The following is a 25,062-nucleotide window of genomic DNA, read 5'->3' on the forward strand; positions in this document are numbered from 1 at the left end:
AAGAGGGTGAGGCTAAGTTGCGGGTAGAGGAAGGGGAAGTGCCACTTTGAAGCACCTTCTATCAGTGCTTTGAAAATATATATTTAAAATGACACGCTAAAGAAAATATGGTGCCCAATTACTTGAAGGTGCCCTTTTAATTGACCAAATGTTTTATGTAAACTGGTTAATCAAAGTGATTGATCAAATGTGCAATCTTACTCTAAGTAACTATTCTGCATGGGTATAATTGTCTATGCTACTGCAATATCTCTCCTGCACATTGTCTATACAAAAGCTTGGAATGGCGAAGTGCCCTTTTGGCCTTAATGGGCAGTGTCACTAGTTGCATGGCACATGCACTGCTCATTGTATCCTCCTTGACAAACCATTCGTCTCCAGGAAAACAGTTTCATTCACAGGCTGACTTTCCCAGGCCCATCTCAAGAACACCATTCACGATTTTCCTTTTGGCATAATAATGATTTTCCTTATAGGTGACATGGCAAGCTTCTACCCTGCTTGGTGAGGATGAAGTTCACCAACCATTATTCAGCACTGACACTCCTTTTGGGAGATTAGAATTGGCAAACAATTATCTGTGGATACAAATGCCATATAAATTCTTACTGGTGATCATATTAACTGGCTAAGGAGGGTGGTAGGGTGGGGCAGGTGGCCAGGCTTGTGGAACATAATGAAAGAGCCCTGCTGGATCAGGTGCATCTAGTTCAGCTCCTGGTTCTCAAATTGGCCAAGCAGATGCCTAGGGAAAACCCACAAGCTGGACTTGAGGGCAACAGCATCTTCTCTCCACTGATGCTCCCCAGCAGCTTCTCACTCAGGTGGTAGTGCCATCATGGCTGAAAGCCACCGGTAGCCTTACCCTCCATGAATTTGTTTAAACCTTCTTTGAAAGCTATCTAAGCTAGTAGCCATCATTACATCTTCTGGCAGCAAATCCCATAGCTATAAATATGTACTGTGTGAAGAAGTGCTTATTTTGGTCTGTCCTGAATGCTCTACTATTCAGCTTTATGGGAACAAGAACCCTGTATGAGTAGGGCCTTAAGACTTTATATGAGTTTTTTGCCAGGTCTCATGGGGCTGCTTTCCCCCACCAAACTTGCACAGTTCTGTCGAGGTTATTTAGAGTCTGAGAAAGTTCACTGAAATATACCCATATCCTTTCAATTTCCCCTCACACTTCTGCCTAGTTTTTGTCCTGGATTTATTTCAAACTTCACTGGAGGCAACATTCCACCCTGTGTTTGTCGCATGCAGCACGGTTGCATTCTGCTGCAGTTTACCTTCTGCCGCAAACTGTGCTATTGGTCTTGCTGTCTGCTGTGGTGAAATTATGCGACTCACATAATTTATGCACTTAATTACATAAAGTATGTTGCTGTTACATTATTCTACCCTGTTCATTTCAATGCAAATAGAGGGAAATGTAATCAATTATGTATCATTTGCGGACTGAAAGCAATAACAACAGCAAATCCCGATGGCATTCGCTGGGTTGATTTCTGTTCAAACATGGGACAAGTAAACAAACATTGGCAAGTCCTGCTCCTTTTTCTGTCGGAAAGCTCTGACATCCCTACTCACACCCCAAAGGACCTGTCGTCTTTAATTCCTCTCCAGCACACATTCGCTATCTGTAAATTCACCAGAACCTGGTAGCTTTGAAACATGGGAGTGGACTGATCTGTTGCAGGATGTCTCTGGTCATCCGACATAGCCTTAGCAGGGCAGTGGGAAGAGGAGAGGCTCTGCTGCCATCAGGGCCTCACCCACCCTGACCTCAAGCAGGTGTGACTCGGCGCCGGAAACAGCTGCATGTGATGCATTTGAGGAAGCTCATGCTGAGGTGGAAGATGCCTGTGAAGCGAAAAAGCAGGTTGTAGTAGGTGCCAACGGACAGATCCCCTGAGGTGTCCGCATACTTCAGGGCCACCAGCGGTGTGTATAGGGTGTTCGTCTGTGTCCGGAAAGGAGGACGCTCCTTGGCAATGACGTTCACAACAGCCTGAAGGAAGGCAAGGTGGAAAGAGGTTGGTATTTTGATACAGCTCCTTCACATCCCCATCCTAACAACTGCTGCTTTCACGTGTTTGGTCTTCCTTAATTTTGAAGCAGTGATTTCTCACAGTGTGTGCAGGAGAGGCCGGTGCTCGACAGCAATAGGCAACTGTTGTTATTTTTTTCATGGACTTTTGGGGAGGTGCCTTTCTGTTACATAAAAGCAAGAGGAATCCTGGCATATTGAGTCCAGCATTTTGCTCTCGTGGTGGCTAGCTCACAAGCAGTGCATGAGCACAATAACCCCCCCCCCATGATCCCTAGCAGTTGGTAGTCAGAAGGATACTGCCTTTGACACCTCACTGTTCCACAGTGAGGCAAGAGCATCAACAGGAGCACTGGCCATGTCAGCCAGAAAATCCCCCAGGCCATGCAAGAATCCAGCAGGTTCCATCAGTCTCAGGGTGGACCATCTTAGTGGTTCCATCACCCTTGCACAGGGGAGCAGGCAGCCCAAACCTTACCAGGAATTGTGTGGCCACGGCAACTGATTCAAAGCAAGCAGCTCCCCACCCTGCTCTGGTCTGCTCTGTGGCAAAGATGAGGTTGAGGGTGTGGCTGATATACTGGCGCAGCCTCAGGGTTGTCATGGAGGCCATGATGTCCCAAGCTGACCTGTTTGATTGCAACTCTCTCCCACAAGAAGTTAAACAGGCACCGTCCCTACTGAGTTTCAGATGCTTGGTCAAAACCAGTTTATTTCTGGATGCCTTTGCACCCTGAATGCTTCTTGGATGATTTAAAAAACAAAACTTATTAAAAATATATTTTAAATTATGAGGTTTAAATTTCTGGAAGCTTAATTCATGTTTCAAATCCTGTATGTTCTGTATTTTATCGTAGTATGTCACTTTGAGACTTACATGGTGAAAAGTGAGAAATAAAGTTTAAAAGAAGCAAATAGTAGCCTGAGCTGGATCAAGGCATTTTGCTGTCTGAGGTGAAGAAGAAGATGATGCTCCTCCCGATTCCATGGACAGAAGTCAGGTGGACTGGTGGTTGAATCTCAACTTCAACACTAGTAGCAGGACAACATCCTCCACTGCATCTGACGGGAACAGGGGAACTGAGCGGGACAGGGAAGGCCATGTGTGGCCTGCACAGCTCTGTCCTCCCAACACCTTGCCATCACTCCCCACCACTCAGCATTTGCCACCTGAGGCAGCTGCCTCACTCTGTCAAATGGTAGAGCCGGCCCTGGGTCTGAGTATGCATTACAGGACAGAGCAGGTATCACGACTGAGCCAGCCCAGCCAGCTTTCAGTGGAGGAAGTAGGCAGGAAGAGAGAGGGTTAACTATCAGAAGAGAGGAGCCTAGCTGAGCACCAACTTCCCCACCCTCAGGAATGCAGGTTGCCAAGGGAACTAGGATCTCCCCAGGTCTCTCAAGGGGAGGGAAAAGGAGAGGAAGAGAAGATTGACAGTCTGTCTTTTCAGGAAGAAGTTGGAGGGGATCCAATGAGCCCACGGAGGGAGTCCCACTGGGGGATGGTGTGTGATAGGAGGCGGAAGCAGAAACTTCAGGGTCAGAAATCCCATTTAAGTTGGAGGAAGGAGAGGGACTCAGCACAAGAGTCATCGCAATTCATGATGGCGGCAGCTGGGTTAATGCCGTCTGGCGTTATCTGTGTACTTGGTCAATAAATCACCATTTCTACTTAACTACGCTCCCTGTGCTGGATTCCTGACAGCAGGCTAGAGAAGGAGGGACCAATGGATGCCAGTGTGGAACACTGGAAGAGGCCAATTCCTGCTTTGTCTTATGCAAACAACTCAGTCCGGTGAGGTGAAATCTGTCAGGGAGGCTGTAGAAGAACTACTGGCTTTAAAGCTTTCCTACGTCACTCATGAGGGTGACCCCTACCTTAGCCACATACTCAGGGGTCTGGCCCATGGTGGTGAATATCTCATGGGAGGCCGGAAGATAGACCTCCTTGAAGTACCGCACGGTGGCAGCATCGGCTCCCGGGAACTCAGAGCGGGCCACTTCCTCCATCAGTTTCATCTCAAATTCTGTGTTGACTGGACCAGGCTCTACCATGGAGATGCTGTGTAGAAGAGGGATTGAAAGAGAGCAAGAGAGAGAAAATGAGGCAGCATTTGGGCCTGGGATCTTTCCATCAGATGCCTAAAGTTGGAAGGAAATGGCCAGGGCCCCTGTGCCCTTCCCTGCTTAATTGCCCCCAGGAAATTTCCTTGAATTAATGTTCATTTTAGATAAATAAAGGCCTCCATGAATGGGACTTAGCTCTGCCATTGAGATCAACATGAGATCCATTATTTATATATACAGTGGTACCTTGGTTTTCAAACATAATCCGTTCCGGAAGTCCGTTCCAAAACCAAAGTGTTCCAAAACCAAGGCATACTTTCCCATAGAAAGTAATGCAAAATGGACAAATCCATTCCAGACTTTTAAAAACAACCCCTAAAACAGCAATTTAACATGAATTTTACTATCTATGTAAGGACTCTATATGGACTCTTGGATACCCCATAAGGGAAAAGGGCAATTTTTGTTTACAGCATAACGAGACCATTGATCCATAAAATGAAAGCAATAAACAATGTACTGCAGTCACACAATCAATCAGTAGCTGAACTGGGTTCCACACAGTCACACACAAAAAGAGCCACAAAAACAAAAGTGCAAAATAGCAAAAACAGACAGACCTCAGCGTAAGACTCAACAGGATGCTGGAGTAGATGGGCCATTGGCCTGGTCCAGGAGGCGTCATCTTTGTTTTAAACTGTGATTTAATACGGTGTGTGAACTGGGCCCATCTCTGTTTCTATCTGAGTGTACCTTTCCCTGATGTTTCGGGGAAGGACGTTGCTTGTGCAAATCCCTTCCAGTTTCACTAAATTGGGTAGAAGAATTTAAGCTCTTTGAGATCTGCCCCCATGTCGCTCACTCAACTCACAAAATGTTGAATTTGAGGAGTTGCACAGCTAGGCTTTCACAGAAACCTTCCATGGCAAACTTGGAGGCAGCATACACATCATTGAAGGGGACACCTGGTTGGAAAGCAGAAGGGATTTGAGGTGAGCATACCGTCATAGCACACTGCTCCACAGGTTGCTACATTTTTGATAAAACAGAAATGGTAAGGCCAGAGCCAGCTATACAAATTTCAACTTGACCAGCTCACCTCCTTGCTCGCCCCACGAAGAGGAAGATGAGCAGCTGTGGTGGAGATGGCTGGCAGTGGTGGTGGAGGGACTGGGGACTATACTATGGGGAGAAACTCACTGTTCTCACTGTTATGGTTGCCATCCTCTTGCAGCCACTGCAGCTTCTTGCCTTCCTCTTCCTGGGGACTGCAAGGAGGAAGACTTTTCTCTTCCAATAAGTGGACCCTGGCTGGAATGTATGGATTCACTAAGTGTGTGCACAGCCATGACACACCTCTCTCCTTGCTGTTTGGCACCCCTTCCACCTGTCACCTGAGGCGTGTGCTCCTCCTGTCCCCCACCTCTTCCTGCATTCAATCCAGGCCTAAGTAACACAGAGGAACAGCTTAACTGGGACGGTACTTAGGGGCTTGAGGAATATTAATGGTTGTGACACTTGGATGTGTTGCACCAAGGAATAAATACAAACTAACAATCAAAGTAGGATTGCATATTATATTGCAAAATGTGTGTATGTACCCTAGAATCCACATCTGCCAGAACAAAGCAATTTCCAGAACTGAAGATTAGAGCTTTGTGACATACTTAAAAAACAACAACGTCAGATCCTTAATGCTGAAAGTTTGTCACAGATAGGCATAGATCCAGGAAAATGAGACCCAACATTTCATCTGAGAAAAAGTTCAGATTTCTTTTCTAATTTTTTGAGGTAGAACTTGGTGTTCCAAAACTCATTCCAACTCATTCCTATCTCAAATGAAAGATCCTGCATGCTCCCTATCACTTGTGGGAGTTTCACTACTGCTGACAGAGAACTGATCTGTGGGGCCATGAGGTCTCTTTGGCTACAGAGGTACAGAGCTAAGCCAAGGCTTTGAGGTTGTATCAGTTTGGATATCTTTGCTCTGCTTCCTCCTGCCCTCCCTATTCCGTTCATACCTTGCAATCCCATGACGCTGCTGATAACTACAATGTGTCCTCTCTGTCTTTGCTTCATTTCAGGGAGAACTGCTTTGATCATGCGGATGGCACCAAAGAAGTTGGTCTCAAAGATGCGCTTCATGTCATCAATGGAAATGGACTCTACAGGCCCAACGAGCCCCACACCGGCATTGTTCACTGGGGAACATAAATTATTATATTAAGAAGTATCTATGTTCCATTAATCTCCTGCCAGCATAGCTTCCCATCCTGCCAGAGCGTTGTCTGGACAGGAATGGAAGTCCCCACTTTATTTCCACCCCTGGTTTCATCATGCCTCTCCATATTCTCCTCCTAACAGGAGCTCTTCCCCTGGCTTCCTGCAATGCTCAATCAATGGCTGTCATTTCTTCCTGCGGATTAGCCCAACATTACGTCCTCCAGCTGTTTTGGACTACAACTTCCACAAGTCCCTGCCAGCATGGCCAGCAGTCAGAGATAATGACAAGTGCCATTTAACAATATGTGTGGGGGGGGCACCAGGTTGGGGAAGGGATGTTAGAGATAGATGTGTGAGTGCTCTAACTCTGTTGTGGGCACTTTGTTAGGCCTGAGGACAAGGGATAGAGCCTGGGACAATTAGTATCCCAAGCATGTACTTGGTATACAAAATGGCCTCTCCCCATGGGAAACATTGTGGTTGCTAGGCAACCACAGCATCTCATCATCACAACTGTACCTAGCAACCCCAAATACAATGCACCCCACTCTTCTTAGACATGACAAAAGGGACTAGGCCATGACGGATGACAGAGGGCCCATTTTGTGTGTGAATTTGCTGCTGATATATCACAGCCCGGTAGGAACCTCTCAGACTTCCTTTGCAGCTTTTCTACCTCTAGTGTAGTAGAGGGGGATGTCATTGAGGGCAACGACACCATTTGCCACAGCACCAGGATAATAGATAGACCCTTCTTATTCTGGCAGTGGAATGCAGTGATAACAGGGCTCTCAGGTTTTACCATTGTTTGTGACAGATTCGCACAAAGGAAGTCCTACACTGTGGCTGTCAGCCTATTTTAGCACATTCTTATAAACTAGGTGCCACATTATGCCATGTGCTGTGTGTGTGTGTGTGCGTGCGCATGCCTGCCTGTTTATCTAATAAATAAAACAGCTCCCTGGATTTTGACTCTGCTTGGGAGCAAGGCTATGGGCAACATTGTCTACTCATTGTTTTACTTCACTTGAAAGTTGTTTCTGTGCTTGTGAAACATACACATTTAAGGATCTGAGAAAGGTCCTGAGCACATTGAACTGAAAACACAAACCACCATGTAAAAATGGGAAACAGAAACAAAAACAATAAGCTATTTTAGTAGGATAGTGGATTGAGCACCCTGATCTACAAACTAGATCAACTGCAGTTAATTTACGCTTTTATTGCTTAGTTGGAATGTGTCCCCGAGCTGTGATAGTATACTTTGCTCCCTGGGTGAAGGATGGAGCTGTGTGTGCTTGTGGCTTTGGTTTCCACGTGTCTTGAATGCAGCCTAAGGTACAAAGATAAGGATTATGTTCCCTTGCTCTGCCCATTTTTTGCCTCCAGCTCCACCCACCACCTTCATACGCCCCTCAGAAGGTTCTCTCCAAGGGAATGTGGCCCCCAGGCTGAAGAAGCTCCCCCAGCCCCTGCTCTAGAGTGACCAAGAGGGAGAACCATTGACGGGGGAGGGGGCATGCGCAGAAAGGAGCAGGCTGGATTCTCAGCGGTTGGTGGGAGGGGTGGCACCAAGGGCAGGGAACATATTTAGCCTCCTCCCCGCAGCATGCCCCTTTGCTTTCTTCTTTGTAAGTGTGTGGCAGACCATCTCCCCCTTGAGGATGAAAGCTGCAGAAAAGGCAACTCCTGCCTACCAGAGGGGCTTCTCCCGTCTTTCTCTTGGGCAGAGAAAATGCCTGCCCTTCAAGAGCAGAATAAAACCTGCTTATGAAACCTGCACGAGTAATTAAGCTTCAGGAGAGAAGATGTGGTGGGGCATGCGCTTAATAGAGTAGAAAGCACCCTCTGCTGAATTCCCTTTAGCACCTCCCTTTCCTCACCACAGCAGATCGCTGTCGATCGCGGGCTCATTTTCCTTTGCTTTTTGCCTAAGAGCACCCGGCGCCGCTCGCTCTCCCCTGCCTGGATTTTCTCCTGAGCTCCGTAACGGAAGGCGGAGGTTTTGCTGTGAGGCAAAATGCTTCCACGGCGCTGTTTTGGTGAGCGACCCTTTCCCCTTAAATGGCATAAAACGGGGCACCTCTAAAAAAAGCTCAACAACTTTGACCTGAATCCCTAAAAAGGGGGGTAGATCACTGCCAGATTTTAATTCTGAAAGTCCCTCAGGAGTTGGCCACCCCTGCCATAGGATAAAGGAGTTTCTCCTGGCTGCACCTTACCCAGAACATCCAGTCGTTTCTCAGGAAGGCTGTTGATGCACTCAGCCACAGACTCATCATTGCAGACATCAAGGCGCTGGATGCTGAGGGTCTTGTTGAGTGTGTCCCCAGCAGCTGCCTCCAGCTTGTCCTTCTTGCGCAGGTCGCGCATGGTGGCAATGACTGGAAGGGAGACAGCGCACAGGAGCATAGCCAAATGTTCTGGGGTGCTGAGATGCATTCAGAGTAGATTGGAGGGGCATCATGTCCATGAAAAACTGCCAAAGTGTGCATAGTAATATACATCTAACCCCACAGGTTTAAATTAGTATTTTCAAGTGTGTGTGTGTGTGTGTGTGTGTGTGTGTGTATCCAAGAGCTTTGCACTCATTGGACAGAGCACTGAAAACCAGCAGCAGGTTTGCTTTTTACTGAGCAATCGTGTGGAAAAAAGCCTGTATGCATTTAATCAGATCTCTACAAGGACTAGAGACTTGAATGCATTTTAATGAAAACTGAACATCTTGAGAAGAGTGGGTCAGGAACTCTGAAGCCTCTCCAGTTCAGAAAGAACTCAGAGGGGGGAGGGGGGGTCCAGTAGCTCATAGACATGCTCCCCCGCCTCCTCAAAGTCAGTTACATAGCCTGACACCTGTGTGGCCCAGGGAGCCAATTGGCCGGCTCAGAGGTAGGGAGTGTGAGCTTTTTTGCTAGGGGTCAGGAGGGCAATTGAGGATTCATGCATTGTAAGCCGCTTTGGGGTCACGATGCTAAATCCCTCTGTCGTTAATCCCCTCTGTGGAGGGAAGGGGGGGGGGAGGAATACTTTGTTGCCAAGACTACTAGCAACGTGTGTGTGCACTTACGTTTCTCTATGCTTATGCTTGGGTTTTATACATGTGGTTTTGTGTGTGCCTCCCTTTGAGAAATAATGATGAGGATAATGACTATCAACCACAAAACACACAGACACACCAGGGATGGGGAGTTATGTCACAAGAGCACTTAGCATATATGAAGGGCAGGGAACCCTCCAGAACCACCCAAAGCTCTTGGGTGTCGAAAAGCTCCTGGAGAGCCCACAGGCCCCCAAACCCGGGTCTAAATATGCTGCAGCACACAGCTGTGTAATACTTAGCATTTAGATAACACATCCAGGGGCTTCCAAACGCATGCATCAACCCAGTTACAGCAATCCTTACATCAAACTTGCAAGGTAGGTTAGTGTTATTACCCACCACCCAAAGTTTGGCAGTTTGGTGGTCAAGGACATACTGGGCATTGCCCTCGGCTAATACCCCTTTGGGGAGGGGATATAGCCCAGGGACAGAGCAACGCTTTGGACTCAGAAGTTCTCCATTTCAGTCCCTGGCATCTCTAGTTTTTGTTTTGTTTTTAAAGGGCCAGGTAAAAAGGTGTGAAGGATGCAAAATGTCTCCCTGTGACTCTGGAATCTGCTGCCAGTAAGAGCAGAGAGAATACTGTGTTAGATGAACAAGTAGCCTGACTGGTGTGAGGCCTGATCCTGTTCCACACTGCAGATGAGGCAAGGGAGGTCAAGGGAGGGTTGTTCATGTGGAAGGAAACTGCAAGGCTGACACCCTGATTCATAGCTTTGCTTTATGCTGGCAGGTGAGGATTCTTTGTGCTCTCTCTCTCAGTCTGGCCTCAAATTGCAAAGGGCTAAAGCTTCTTGTTTGGTTTCAAGCAGCATCCTGCATAGCAGAGGCCTACGGGGCTCAATTCAGGTGGATTGGTTTTATTTTTTAAAAAAAATCAAGTTTCTAGACCCCACAATTGTAGACAAACAGCTTTAAATGTTGTAATCAGGCTATCCAGATGAAGCTTTCTTGATCTACCTTGCCCACCTTCCTCTTTCCTTTTCAAAGACTCCAATCACCTGCCCCAGCAATCTGTCTCCTACTAATATCCTTTAAAATCCTACTCTTCTCCCTCCTGTATTCCAGTAGCTAAGAGAGACTGGGGTGAGGGGAGCTAATATCCTCCACACATGTAATTTAATACAATAGAGCATTTCTCTGTTGTCACAGAATGTAAGGGGGGGGGGAAGGGGAATTAGCAAAGAACTCTAGAATGTTTTGGTAATGGTATTTGTGATTGTATTTGCAATCGGAAGTGTGAGTGTTTCATAAGGTTTTTCAGTCTGGGGAGCAAGCGCCACAGTGTGTGTAGATACCTGCAGTGCGATTGCAGGCTGTGTTGACTCACTGCGACCACATGTGATACTTTTCTTGTTGTGCATGATGTATGAGGTGACTGTCACCAGTTTAGATGGCCTTAATAAAGGCTTGTTCAAACTCACGGGGAGGCGGGAATAGGTCTGTTAATGTCTATTGCCCATGATATCAAAATGGAACCTACATGTATAGGAGCAGTGGACTTTAGAATATAGATTTGGGGGGATGGACAAGAAGAGGATGATCATTCCTGCCCTGCCCCTTTTATTGAGCTTCCAGAAACACCAGACTGGCTGCTTCTATGAACAGTATGCTGGACTAGATGAATGTTTTAGCCTGATCTAGCAAGTCTGTCCTTGTGACATTTCTGCCAGTGGGACATGTTGTAGATGCACAAATGTGGTGCATGCAGTGTGTGTGTGTGTGTGTGTGTGTGTGAGAGAGAGAGAGAGAGAGAGAGAGAGAGAGAGAGAGAGAAGCCGTGTGGTTTTGGAAAGCTGTGCATACTGGGCAAACAATGTTTGTGTCTGCTGTTGAACACACAAGTGTTTGCGTTGCTGCACATATCTGGTGTTTGTGCACATACAAATGTATGTCAGTCCCTCGCGCCTTACTAACAGATCACTCTCTACCTAATGCCCTTTGGACTCAGCACCTTCCTGAACTAGTTACTTAACTCTGGACTGTGTGTGCAGCACAAGGCTTCTCATTAGGATTCTGCCTCCCATGGCAAGCAAAGAGCAAAGTAGGTGGGACTGGAATGGAGAGGGGGGGGCAGAGGAGAGCTGGGCTTTGGTAACATTCTTACCCCCATGTGTAGTTTGTTATGCAAGTGGCCTTTGGACAGTGTCTGGGTCCAGCCAAACTGCTGGGCAAAGAGGAATGGCTTGTTTCTGCTTAGTCTGTGGAAAATAGGGCAGCAGTGGGTTGGGGGAGATTTGGAGGAGGAGGTGGGAAGTGGGCAACGGAGTTGGTGGCTGGAAGTGTAGCTGCTGGGGGGAAATCCTGGGAAACAGGCAGAGAATATAGCAAAGTTCCTGCAATACCGAAGGGACGTCCGATTGGGTGGGCAGCACAGGCAGGCACATTCCCGGGGCGTGAAGATGCCAGGGTGGGTGTGACGGCATGCTCTAGCTGCCAGACCATAACAGAGCCCTGAGAATAATGGCTGGCTCAAGGGAGAAAACCAGAGCATGCTGCATTCTTTTAACTCTCTGATTATCACCCTCCCTGGTTCCACAGTCCCTTCCTGCAAGTTGCAGGGCTGAACAGCGCAGAGCTTTGTGGGTACCCTGTTTCCTCTATGTGGGTTTGCTCCTCTGCAAGAGGTCCCACACCAGAGTTTCAGAATTCCAAAAAGAGCACACAATCCTCCCCCGAGCAAGTTCCACACCAACCCCCTTAGCGGATGCCCCAGTCTCACCGTGAAATCGCTTGCTTGGGTCCTGCGCCAGTTGCACAGCCATGCGCAGCCCGATGCCCGAGGAGCAGCCGGTGATAAGCACAGTGCGCGGAGCCGCCTTGGCCATGGCTGAGCTGCAGTTAGTGGTGCCCGAAGGGATCAGGGTTGAGAGAATGACAGAGCTCCTCCAGCATGTGACCCAGGGATCAGCTGGAGGCTTGAGCTGGTGACAGGGCTGGGCTGGGCGGGGGAAGCTCTGAGCTCCTTCAGGGCAGATGGCCACCCCTCAAAACCTGTGACTGCATTTCCCAGGGCTGCATCAGCTGCGCCTATGGAGTTTTCACCGACAAGCCCAGCATTTTGCCCTGTTATGTACTCTGGTGGGTCCTGACAAACACAGCCAGGCCTGGTGGATGAATAGCTGTCAGATCTTAGGCACCTTAGGAAAACATAAAAACTAGAAACCCTATATGTGCAGGCAGGCATGTTAGTGCACACCCAACATGAATGTGTATTTATAACAGGGTAGTTAAACAATAATCAGAATGAAGACTGATACGGTTAACGTGCAGCTAAAAGAGTGCTCTATTAGCCAGGAAGTCCCGAGTTTAGTCGGGCAAGCAATGATATCTCAGTCTTTTGCCCTCCAACTGAAATATGGAGGGTAGTAATTCAGATTTGCCTTACGGAGTCATTGATGAGATAATATGTGTAAAGCCTTTAGAAGACTCAGAAGACAACAGTTATGATTTACATCTATATAGTTGTTTTTAAAGAGATGCCTTTCTTCATTTTCCTTCAGTTTTCCAGTCCATGCTACAAATGACATGGGGGAATTCAGTAACATGTTACCAATTTTAAAACAAAACCAGGGGAATGGTACTAATTAAACCAGGTGAATTAATGCAGAAAACAAGGGTGTGACAATAGGTAATGCAAGTCTGGGAGAATCGGGATCCAAGTGAGGGACAGGAATGTGAAGCGATGCTTTATGTCACATGCTTGTATAATATAGGGGTCTAGATCCATTTCTTCCCCTTCTATTTGCCAGGAGGTCATGGCCATCACCTCCTGGCAAATAGAAGGGGAAGAAATGGAGGCAGTGAGAGATTTTACTTTCTTGGGCTCCATGATCAGTGGCGTAGCGTGGGGGGTGCAGGGGGGGCCGGCCGCACCGGGCGCAACATCTGGGGGTTAGGGTTAGGGGGTGCAAATCCACAGGTTAGGGGGCACAAATCCACGGGTTAGGGGTGCAAATTACTTGCCTTGCCCCGGGTTCTGACAACCCACGCTACGCCACTGTCCATGATCACTGCAGGTGGTGACAGCAGTCACGAAATTAAAGGATGCCTGCTTCTTGGGAGAACAGCAATGACAAACCTAGACAGCATCTTAAAAAGCAGAGATATCACCTTGCCCACAAAGGTCCGTATACTTAAAGCTATGGTTTTCCCAGTAGTGATGTATGGAAGTGAGAGCTGGACCATAAAGAAGGCTGATCACTAAAGAATTTATACTTTTGAATTATGGTGCTGGAGGAGATTCTTGAGAGTCCAATGGACTGCAAGAAGAACAAACCTATCCATTCTTAAGGAAATCAGCCCTGAGTGCTCACTGGAAGGACAGATCGTGAAGCTGAGGCTCCAATACTTTGGCCACCTCATGAGAAGAGAAGACTCCCTGGAAAAGACCCTGATGTTGGGAAAGATTGAGGGCACAAGGAGAAGGGGACGACAGAGGACGAGATGGTTGGACAGTGTTCTCGAAACTATGAACATGAGTTTGACCAAGCTGCAGGAGGCAGTGGAAGACAAGAGTGCCTGGTGTGCTCTGGTCCATGGGGTCACAAAGAGTCTAAACAACAAGAGACTAAATAACAAGATCCTTTGGGCCTGACGTTTGCAGTTTTGTGTTTCTGCAGTTCTGTTTTTCTGATCTCTGTCACTAGATGGCGATATACCCCAATAATGGCTCAGGCCTTGGCTGATGATCAAGATGTTGCTTCACCCCTCTAGGCTGTGCTGGGACCAAACAGGCCCCGCTGAATCAATTAGGGAATTGAAAGGATGTGGTTTTAAAAAATAAAATAGAAAATTCCCTAACAGTTTAAATCTGCCCTTTATTTCAAAATGCTGAATTATTGTGAATTATAACTGCATAGCTTCTGTACACCACTGAATCTGGTCCGTGGGGTCACGAAGAGTCGGACACGACTAAACTAAACAACTAACTAACTATATATTTATATATTTGATTAACAATAGAAATACTGGGTTTTTTTAAGGGGGGAACTTTCTGATTACTTTTACTGCATCTGCAGTATTTGATATGTCTGACCTACGGTAATTCGATTTATCTTGCATATATACTCAGAAGCCATTCCCATGGAGTTCAGTGAGATTTGCTTCTGTGTAAATGAGTACAGGATTGCTGCAGTCCCCAGGTGCCATTGCACTCCAGACTGACAAAGAAAGCCCGAAATAAATAATGAGAACCCAGACTCTGCTGCTTCATAGGAAGGATCACCTACCTGACAGAAAACAACAGTGAATCTTGTGGCATCTTAAAAGATGAATAAATTAATTAATTATGGCACAAGCTGTTTGAAAAACCAGTCCAGTTTACCAGGGGATGATTTAAAATACAACATGAAAAACTGTTTACAACAAATTACAATCACAAAAATAGGATGTGCCCTAAAATACATATCTCAGGTACCAAAGGCCAGGTTAAAGATATGCTCATGCTATGGTAAATTGGTTAATTTCTAAGGTGTCACAGGACCTTTTGCTGCCACTGCCACCCCTACTTTAACCCGCTACCAGCCTGTAGTATGATGCCCACTCCCAGCCCCCCATCACCCCCCATTCCTTTCCTTTCCTTTCCCCTCTCTTTCTCTTCTTCCTTCTCTTTCTTTACATGAACTTAAGACTGCTTTACAGATCTCCAAGTGGCTTCTCACATGGTTTGCACTTCAGCTAGTCATGTGGGATGGTGTCCAATCACCAGGCTGGTAAGATCTAATTGCCAGTCTGGCTGGCATTTGTATGCAGCAGGGCTAGTGAGTCTGGTTTATTGAATTTATGTGTTGCTTCCCGAAACAGACACTCCAGAGCAATTTACAAGAAAAAAACACAGTGGTACAATAGAAGATTCATAAACATAATAAAAACATAATCAGTGTGAAAGCATCTAGCATTGGTGCTGCTCAGACTCCCAGGAACTCAGAAATGTCTTTGCCCAGTGCCAAAAGGATGACAAAGTCCCTGGGAGTGTGTTCTGTAGGTGGGTGATGCTATCTTCCTTTGGCCTTGGCCAACCAAATGAAGGGAAGTGACAGAGGCTCAGGCACAATTTGACTGTATCTCATTAAAGAAGTACGGTAGGTCCTAGCTGTGTGCCAAGGGCTGATGTTTTCAGGGCCGTTATCTACCTTCTGTTGGTTGCACAATGAAGGTGTGCTCATTTCTCATGCAAAATCCACTTGTAAGATTTGTTCTGTTGAGAAAACACCACATCTTAATAATCAGACTGCCAACTTTCATTATCATGGGTGGTGTAGTCTTCCACTATGTAAAATGGGATTACAAATGAAGATATTTTGGGGCAGAAAATTCATATGGCATCCATCTCCCACTAATCAGCATAGTATACAATCCCATGGGAAATTCTTCCCATTGCTTTTGCATCCCTTCCACTCATTTTTGCGGGGAAACATCATCATCATTAGAATTTATATACCACCCTACCCCAGGAGGTCTCATCCTGCCCCAGACTGTGTCCAGTCTGCATAGCCTGCTGCACAAAATCCACTGTCTGAGCTGCCCCCTCAACTTTCCACATTAGGATTGCCTCTCCACGTTTCCCCCAACTCTTTCACCAGACAATGGGTGTACCTGTTTTCCATTGATGACCTTCCTCCCATCCTACAGAGATGCAGAGTCCCACATATTTTTGAGAAGGGACTTGACTATAAGTTTACCGTGAGGGGAGAGGATGAGAGGGCAAGTGGATCTGCCCTATCTCTAGGGTTTGTTGTGGCTGTTCCATTGCACACCCCCTTCCTTTTTTTTTTTAAAAAAAAGATATTTATTGAGGCTTTACAAAACATAGGTTTACAAAATAGAAAAAAATCATATAGAAAAAAAGATACAAAAACGAGAGCATACATAAAAAAGAAAAACGAAGATTAAAAATACAAAATACATAAAAACAAATAGATAAAAAAGAATTAAAAACAAATCCGTTTTTTGTAACTTTAAACTCATTAGCTTGTTTCCTTGGCCTCCTCACACCTCCCCTTTTTGTATTCCCATTTAAATAATCAAATCAGCAAATCCTTACCCTCTTTCATTTATCTTAACTCTATATCTTAACATATTATAACTCTATATTTTCATCCATTATCAATTCATTTTTGCATATTCTTATTAACTTTGTTGCTAATGCCACTTATTTTCAATCCAACATCATTTTAACATTCATTAATTTTACAGTGTTTCTGCAGATAGTCTTTAAATTTCTTCCAGTCTTCTTCCACCAACTCTTCTCCCAGGTCTCGGATTCTGCCAGTCATTTCCGCCAATTCCATATAGTCCATCACCTTCATTTGCCACTCTTCCAGGGTGGGTAACTCTTGTGTCTTCCAATACTTTGCAATGAGTATTCTTGCTGCTGTTGTTGCATACATAAAGAAAGTTCTGTCCTTCTTTGGCACCAACTGGCCGACTATGCCCAGGAGAAAGGCCTCTGGTTTCTTCAGGAAGGTATATTTAAATACCTTTTTCATTTCATTATAGATCATCTCCCAGAAAGCCTTAATCTTTGGGCACGTCCACCAAAGGTGAAAGAATGTACCTTCATTTTCTTTACATTTCCAACATTTATTATCGGGCAAATGATATATTTTTGCAAGCTTGACTGGTGTCATGTACCACCTGTATATCATTTTCATAATATTCTCTCTTAAGGCATTACATGCCATAAATTTCATACCGGTGGTCCACAACTGTTCCCAGTCAGCAAACATAATGTTGTGACCAATATCTTGTGCCCATTTGATCATAGCAGATTTAACCGTTTCATCCTGCGTATTCCATTTTAACAGCAAGTTATACATTCTTGAAAGTATCTTAGTTTTGGGATCTAACAATTCTGTTTCCAATTTTGATTTTTCCACCTGGAAGCCAATTTTTTTATCCAAATTATAGGCCTCTCTTATTTGATAATAATGAAGCCAGTCTCGCACTTTATCTTTTAATTTCTCAAAACTCTGCAATTTCAATTTGTCTCCTTCTTGTTCCAATATTTCCCAATATTTCGGCCATTTGGCCTCCATATTGAGTTTTTTCTGAGCCTTCGCTTCCATTGGTGACAACCACCTTGGGGTTTTATTTTCCAGTAAATCTTTGTATCTTATCCAGACATTGAACACACCCCCTTCCTTCTCACCCCCCCCCACAAGTCCTTGGGGGTGGGAGAATGAGACTGAGTCATCCTGTTGCCTCATGGTATGAATCACTGGCTCAGCTCCGAAATTGTTGACCCAGATTGTTAAGTTCCCAGCAAATATTTACAGCTGTATCTGGAGTAACATCCCTCAGCCCCCAGGCTGGAACCAGCCCAGTCTTCCTGCTGGCCCTGCCTTTATGGCTGCCTCTGCATGCAAGAGCTTAGTGGGGCCTCTGTCTGGGAAGGAAAGCAGCTTTGTCAAGCTTGTGTGTCCATGTTTCATCGCAGGACTGAAAGCAGTGAACAGTCAGCTGGGATGTATTGATCAGGATAGGCAGCACAAAATAATAAAGTAAAGGAGCATGTGCCATTTTTTTGCCCAGGCAGAGAAAGGGGAGGGAGCATGTGCCAGCTTACTGCAGGTGCCACCTTACTCCCAGTACGCCCGCTGCTGCTGGGGTGGGAAAACACGACATGTAATGACAACAGGGCACGGGGTAAACTGGACTAAAGACTAAGAGAGCATGCTAGGGAACTTGACACAGCATTTCTATTTTCCATGGCAGATACCATCTTGGCTGTGAATGCTGGAAGACCCGCCTTGCAGGCCTTTCCCCTCAGCTACAGAAGACCATCTTGGCTGTCTCTTAGTGCAGACCCAGGTAACTGAGCCTCAGCTTCCACAGCTGCTGCCTGACATGAACTACCATTGGCAGGATTGGCAGCAGCAGCAGCAGAGACCACCTGGGCTATCTTTGGAGCTGGAGGAGGAGGAAGAAAGGACAGAGGGTGAAGAAAGAGCTGTGAGTGCTTTCCCCATCCTTTGAACCCCCTTGAAAACACCACAAACTGCTGTACCTAGACCTGTGTGTGGATAACGCAGCTGAATGGGGCACAGCTGTGGGCAGCCTGAGGAAGGACCACCCACCTTGAGCCTGCCCATAAAAGTCCAGAGTGAGAGACTTGGGTGATGTCCACTGTGTCCAGGAACTCTTCTCATTGTCTGCTTTCTGTGGGTGAGCTGAGTTGGTTTTGTCCCTGGGCGAGAACCCAGAGGCGGAGGGGAGGGTGTGTTAGAAGGAAAATGAATTGTTATTGATTTATATAAATTAGTAACTTTGTATTAATGTAACATTTTTATATGTAACAATGTACTTTTGTAATATTTTGCTTAAGTTGTCTGTTGTTGCTTCTGTTTTCTGTACACGCCTTAGATATATTTTTAATATATTACCGTAAGTGGTATAAAAATTAAATAATAAATAAACATTTAGTGACTCCTGCAGGGCTGCTCACATTGCTGGATTCTGAAAATGCACTCAGGAAATCAGAGCAGAAGTAACTGGGACTGGTTGCAACCCTCCATCTAGGACACATGCTCTCCCTCGCTGGTTGGAAGAGAGGTGATTTGTGATTGGGCCTGTTTGGCAACAGGGACATTGGACAGGACAGCCCTTTGGTTTCAAGGGACACTGTGTTCCTCTGACCCTGTGCCTCGAAGAGTAGCCTGATCGGTAGATATTAAGCAAACCTGAAACTGGAATAATTGGCGGGAAAAGCTTTCTGTACAAAACTTCTATGTTAGGAGACTGCTGCTTAAAAACACAGGAGTAGGGTTTGTCTGTGGTAGGAATCCTACTGGGGTCTTCTAATCTGATAATCTTATTCCCACGGGGGGGGGGGGGCTGTTTTATTGGCCGTTGGTGATGCATTCACCCTGTGGCAAATGCAGCAGTGATGTGATGCCTTGTGCACTCAAGTCCTGATTGCGGGTTTCTCTAAAGCCACCAGAACACCACGCTGCACTGAATGTTGGTCTGATCCAGCAGGACTCTTCATCCGCCCTGACGCTGCTGGGACTGAGGCCAATGTAAGAGTGATTGTGTGGGATTATGTGTCATGTTTGCCTTAAAGGAATATGAGCAGAGCCGAAGATATATGAGCAGGGCTGAGCTGCAACTGCCCCGAGCTACTGCAGCTGAAATGATATGACATGAAATCACTTGATAACATATTCATCAACACAGCAATATTAGGAGTTGTGTGTGATGGATAGAAGGTGCCAAGAAGCATTGTGAGTTGTTGATTGAGAGGTGGGGTAGGTGGAGGAAGAGGAGGTCCCCATGACTTCCGAGCTCAGCCCCATAACTCAGCACAGGCTCCTGACTAGAAAACTGCCTGATGCCGCAAACCCCCCTGCTGGCATCTCCCTTTGGGTGCCCCATCCTGAGGGAACAGAATAAGGAGGAGAGGGCTGCATTGCATAGCTCTCATTCCCCAGCTCCCCTGGCCCTGCGTCCTAACATGCCTGGGCTCCCAGGGGCTTTTCTAGCCTTCTCCATCTGCAAGTTGAATGCTGGCACTTGCACCTCCACCAGTATCCCACCCCCAATAAAGGCATTCAACTTTACCACCTCCACTACCCTGACCTGGGGGAAGCAGGCGCGCGCACACTGCGAGTGTTCCTGTTTCTGGGCGCTCATTCTAAGTGGGAATGCAAGCACTGCTGGGGGAGTGACGCGCCCTTTGCTGGCCTCCGGTCCTAGCAAATGCCCAACCTGACACCCTCTAGAGCCAGCCTGACCTCCTTATACATAGCCTCAATCTGAACACCACCCAGCTGCAGTATAGAAATCCAATAAAGGATACTAATTATAAAGTGGGAATTATCAGGTGTGTGTGCTGGGTGAAGGGGCATTTTTTTGTGCGTGTGAGAGACAAACAGAGGCAGAGACAGCGTTAACATGCTCTTCCTGCTGAGTACCCTGAGGAAAGTCAGGGCGCGCTCCCTTCCCCGCTCTGGGGCAGCCCGCTCCTCAACTCTTAGCCGCCCATCGGAGCGCGCTGCGTCCGGCTCAGGGAAGCCCCTTCGCGTCCCCTCCCGCCGGGGCGGCCGGGGCGCCTGGCGGGCGCGATCGGGGGCGGGCGCGGGGCGGGGCCGGCGCGTCTCTCCCGCCCCTCTCTGGCCGCGGCGCTGCCTGCGCGCCTCCCCGCGGAGTCTGCGAGCGGAGCAGGGAAGCGCCCTGTGCGATCTCGGCGCCGAGCGAGGATGGCACAGCTGGCGAGGCGCCTGATCTGCTTGCTGGCCCTCCTGTGGCGCGGACTTCCCCGGACGGGGGCAGGTAAGAGGCGCCGGGCGCTAGAGGGAGGCTTCGCAGGAAGTGGTCTGGGCTGCTGTCCGGGGGCCTCTTACGCGCAGCGCCGAGCGCGCGTCGGACAACGCGATGTAAAGGAGCCGGACCGAAGTGGCCCCTCCAGCTCCATATTGTCCACCCAGGCAGCCAGCAGCTCTCCCCGGGGTTTCAGGAAAGGGACGTTCCCAGCCCGATGCGGAGAAGCCGGGCATTGAACGCGGCACGTCCTGCGTGGAAAACAGGCGCACATGGACGTGCCGTTTAAAAGAATGGCTTCCAGCAACGCCTTGGGGCAGCCCAGGTTTTTGAGGGCTACCTGTGCCAGTGCGTTTGTCACACTGTTTGAGTCTGATGGCTCAAACTGAGAGCAGGAGACACTTCATTTCAGGGTCCTGGGTTCGAGCCCCACATTGGATTCCTGCATTGCAGGGGGTGGACTAGATGACCCTCGTGGTCCCTCCCTTCCAACTCTATGATATATTATTCTATTATCTCCCTATTCCCTGGCGCCTCCTTCCACCCCATCACCAGCCACCTGTTCCACAGGTGAGCGAGCAGAGAGCCCTGCGCCGTTTGAGGGGTTCCCGCAGGCATGTGAGGATGTGTGGACTTTAGGTATCCACAGGCATCGGAGACCCAGGACACCTCCCTCCGAAAATCCGTGCAGGGGAAAAGCAGAAGCCCCCCCCCAAGCCCCACCGAGATGTCGGAGGGACCGCAGCGAGGGCCATTTATCCCGCGCACATCCAATTCGGGAGAGTCCTCTGTCGAGGGAGGTTTATCTCGGTCATGTTTTGGCTGGTGCAAAGGAGGGAGGCGCCACCTGCCAGTATGGATCCAATTCCTACCTCAGTGTTTGCGTCCCTTTCCAAGGGTCAATGCACATAATCCCAGGGCGCACCCAGGGTGCTTGCCCACAGTATGATGGTGGTAAATATTTATATATCACTTTTTAGTGTTCAAAGTATTCAGTTAGAAAATTTGGTTGGTTAAAAAAGAAAATACAATTTGAGTTTAAAGGTGCCACAATTAATAGGGACAGTGGATTTTTAATGAACACATTATCATTTTTAGTACAAGTGCTTATGAATGCCTCTTCTAAGATGCTGCCTGATGCTGGCATATGCATTTGTGTCTAAATACAAAGAAAGTGTGATTCTTGCTTCAGAAACTATCCACATGTTAATACATACAAATATAATTGATGGATTAACCAACCTTAATATAACATAATGCATACTATTGATTGATTAAAATGTATTTAATAGAGTTGCAGTCCTAATGTTATCCCGTCATTGTGGACCTCCAGACCTTCTTGGTGGTAACATATACTTAAAATACCTTGATCCCAAATATTCATTTAGCATTCAGAGCCTGCAGAGCATGCTCCATCCTCGGCTCCAAAGAACAGCATCCCTCAAAATATTTTCTTTTTGTGCTTCTGCAGTGTGGTTCTCTTAAGCCTGTTGTTAGCTCCTACTTGTGCATGGATGGCACTGGTGTGGCTACAGAAGGACCAGCACATTATGAACAGATCATTATTAGTACATACAGATGGTGCCTGCAACAAAGTGTTGCAGTTGTGAAGTGCTAGTGCTCATCATTCCAGCCATTTCCATATAAATCGGATCACTTTCCCAAGGCCACACCTTAAGCTTCATTGTGTTAGGCTACATTGTTCTTATGCAATTCATGCTTAAAATATGACTTGTAGCACCAAGAATGCATACTTTAAAATATATGTTGGTACACATGCATGCCATGGAGAACTTTTGCAGCTATCATGCAAATGGCTGCAGGATTGTACTGGATATAGCAAGGTCCATAAATTTAAAGTTGCTCAGAATACAGGGGGCACGTTATAAAATGAGACTTGTTAAATTTCTTAAAATATCTTGTTAAATATCTTCACCACTCGTGTTAAGTTTGGTAGTTTTAGATTCTGGACTTAATGTGGGCTATGTGTGTGGGCTGGTGGGGTGGGATTCCCATTTAGATGATGCAGTAAGTCAGCCCTGCTGTGTTTGGGGGTGGGGTGAGTAGTGCCCTGGACTTCTGTCCCCAACCAAGTTCTTCCCGGATCCTCAATTGCCCCCAGTTTGTTTGTTGGTTCCATTTAAATTGCTGGTGTTGATCTGTAAAGACCCACACAGCTGAGGACTGAGGTTGTTCTCCTGCATGAACCAGCCTGTTTGGTGTGTTCACTGTCTAAGACCCTGCTCTCTGCGTAGCCCTGCCTTGGGGAGTGAGGCAGGTAGTTACCAACTGCAGGATATTCCCTCTTGTGAAATGCCTTCCTTGGAGGTATTAGGCTGGTTGCTTACTCTTCTTTCTATTAGCATCAACTTAAAATATATTTTGATTGCATGAGTGTTTGGTGGGTGATCGCATAGAAATTATGTCCCTGCCCTATTATTTCTACCTGCTGCATAGTTCTACTCCCTATCTATCTATCTATCTATCTATCTCTCTAATCTATATATTTGTTATTTAAGGCCAGCCTTATGTGTATGTTTATAAAAATGTGTTATATTTTCCCCCAAATTGCATTTCTTAATTCTTATGTCAGCTGCCATGAAGATTGCTGTGTAGAAAAGGTGAGGGGTGAGAAGTGTTTGTTAATGAAATGAAATAAGTTAATAAGCAGGAATCTATGAACCACAGAACCACCAGTGTTCCTAAGATCTTACTTATAGATGGGCTGGAGGCAGAAGGCTTGCAAGGGAGACTGGATGGGGCTCCAGGGTGTGTGGGGCAAGCTGTGCAGTTTGCCTTTCTCACAGCCACCCATGAAGATGAATAACGCAGACAGGCACCCACAGCGAGGGGCTTAGATAAACACTGTGCAGCAAAGTACACACTCTTGTATCTACCCTGCGTAGAAGGCGACCCTCAGACACAAAGAGATGGGCAAATACAGATGGGAAATGGACACATTTGAATAATGTTCTCTCTGTATCTCTCTCACACACATGCACACACAAATATTCAAGTGTACATTTCTTGATATTTATTTACTTACTTATTTTCATTGCTTATTTAGAGCAACTACCTTTCTCCTTAAAACAACCCAGCCAAACCTCAGTGACAAGCAATGCTACGATCACATTGTTTTTGCACCAGTTTCTCCTAGAAAAGGAGTTTTATGGCATCTGCTTACCCCAGTGTAAGTAGCTATCTAAGGAGACCTACCTTACAAACTGTGCTTGTTAGTTTGTTTAGATCAGAGGTAGGGTACCTTGTTGGCCAGATCTTTATCTCCCCACCAGCTCCTGTGGGCCAACTCATCTGTCAAAGTTGACTTGTTCCCCACAGGGAACTCTCTGGCAAAGTGGCACCCAATAGGACTGAACCCTGCCCTTCACCCATCAGGTGATTGCACCCTGTGGTTTGGGAAAAATGGTCTTGTGGACCAACTTGGACCCTCTGGTGTCCCAAATTGCCCCATGGACTGGAGGTTCCCCGCCTCTTGTTTAAATTTATACTCTGCCCTTTAGATACACCATTGTGATTATGCCTTAAGTAACATAGCCACTCTATAATGACAGTATCCATATAAAGCAGATAAACAAAACTTTAAAAACCTGTTTGGGGTGAAGAATATTGTTCCCTGGCAGCCTTGCTGTGGAGAACATTCCAAAACTTGGAGGGGGGGAGGGTGTTGTCACCACTGAAAAGGCCCTTTTCCTGGTAGCCACCCACCACACCTCAGATAACATGGTAAGCCGGAAAAGGGCTTCTGAGTATGGACAGTTACAGATAGGTAGCCGTGTTGGTCTGCCATAGTCAAAACAAAAAAAATTTTTTTCTTTCCAGTAGCACCTTAAAGACCAAGAACTAACTTAGTTGGTCTTTAAGGTGCTACTGGAAAGAAATTTTTTTTTTTGTTTTGAGTATGGACAGGCACTGGTGGAGTCTGGCCACTTTCACATACTGTGACCCCTTAAAGAGCTTTGAAAGTTAGGAGCAGCCCTTGAAACTGGGCTCAGAAATGCAGGAGAAGCCAGTGCAGCTGAAAAAGCTCCGCCACAATGTGCTTGCCATGCCCCTTTCCCTGTAAGCAGTCTAGCATCTGTATTCTGAACTATTGTAATATTCATTCAGGTAGCAAATGTAAAACACTTTGAAAAGAGAGGCTTTGTGCAAATGCTAAGTGTTATTCCTGGCGTGAAACAAGTAGCAGCAGTACCGTCTAGAAAACAGGTTTGCCGCAACCTGTGCTGATTTTGCACAAGGCTTGATATGACACCTGCAGGGATCAGCATGGGGATCTATGCAATCTTGTAAATTGCAAGATACCTCCAGGTATACAAACACTAAGCAATGCAAAAGAAAA

At 46.6% G+C, this 25,062-nt stretch overlaps 2 protein-coding genes and 1 long non-coding RNA gene across 5 annotated transcripts in view; 2 read left to right on the plus strand and 1 right to left on the minus strand.

Annotated features, from left to right (window-relative positions):
* Positions 1-118: 118 nt before the first annotated feature.
* Positions 119-12,364, minus strand: RDH8 (retinol dehydrogenase 8). The gene is made up of 6 exons (XM_083599810.1): positions 12,163-12,364; positions 8,563-8,724; positions 6,139-6,318; positions 4,989-5,082; positions 3,929-4,112; positions 119-2,011 (listed from the first exon to the last, which is right to left on the minus strand). The coding sequence occupies exons 1-6, from the start codon at positions 12,266-12,268 to the stop codon at positions 1,787-1,789; spliced, it is 951 nt and encodes a 316-aa protein (XP_083455936.1). The 5' UTR covers positions 12,269-12,364; the 3' UTR covers positions 119-1,786.
* LOC310756163 lies at positions 6,357-18,861 on the plus strand. Its single transcript, XR_014544737.1, has 2 exons — positions 6,357-6,979; positions 18,159-18,861. It is a non-coding gene; the product is annotated as an uncharacterized lncRNA (long non-coding RNA).
* Positions 18,862-20,582: 1,721 nt separating this feature from the next.
* The window catches only part of COL5A3 (collagen type V alpha 3 chain), a 123,317-nt gene continuing 118,837 nt past the window's right edge, over positions 20,583-25,062 (plus strand). For all 3 annotated transcript variants that reach the window (XR_014544703.1, XM_083599715.1, XM_083599716.1), the window contains exon 1: positions 20,583-20,714. Coding sequence is in view for 2 of the 3 variants with exons in the window: in XM_083599715.1 (XP_083455841.1) it covers positions 20,642-20,714 (73 nt within the window). In the remaining variant the exon portion in view is untranslated. The remainder of the gene's footprint in view (positions 20,715-25,062) is intronic.

Source organism: Podarcis filfolensis (assembly GCF_964270895.1).
Source record: "Podarcis filfolensis genome assembly, chromosome: 2".
NCBI classification, from domain to species: Eukaryota; Metazoa; Chordata; class Lepidosauria; order Squamata; family Lacertidae; genus Podarcis; species Podarcis filfolensis.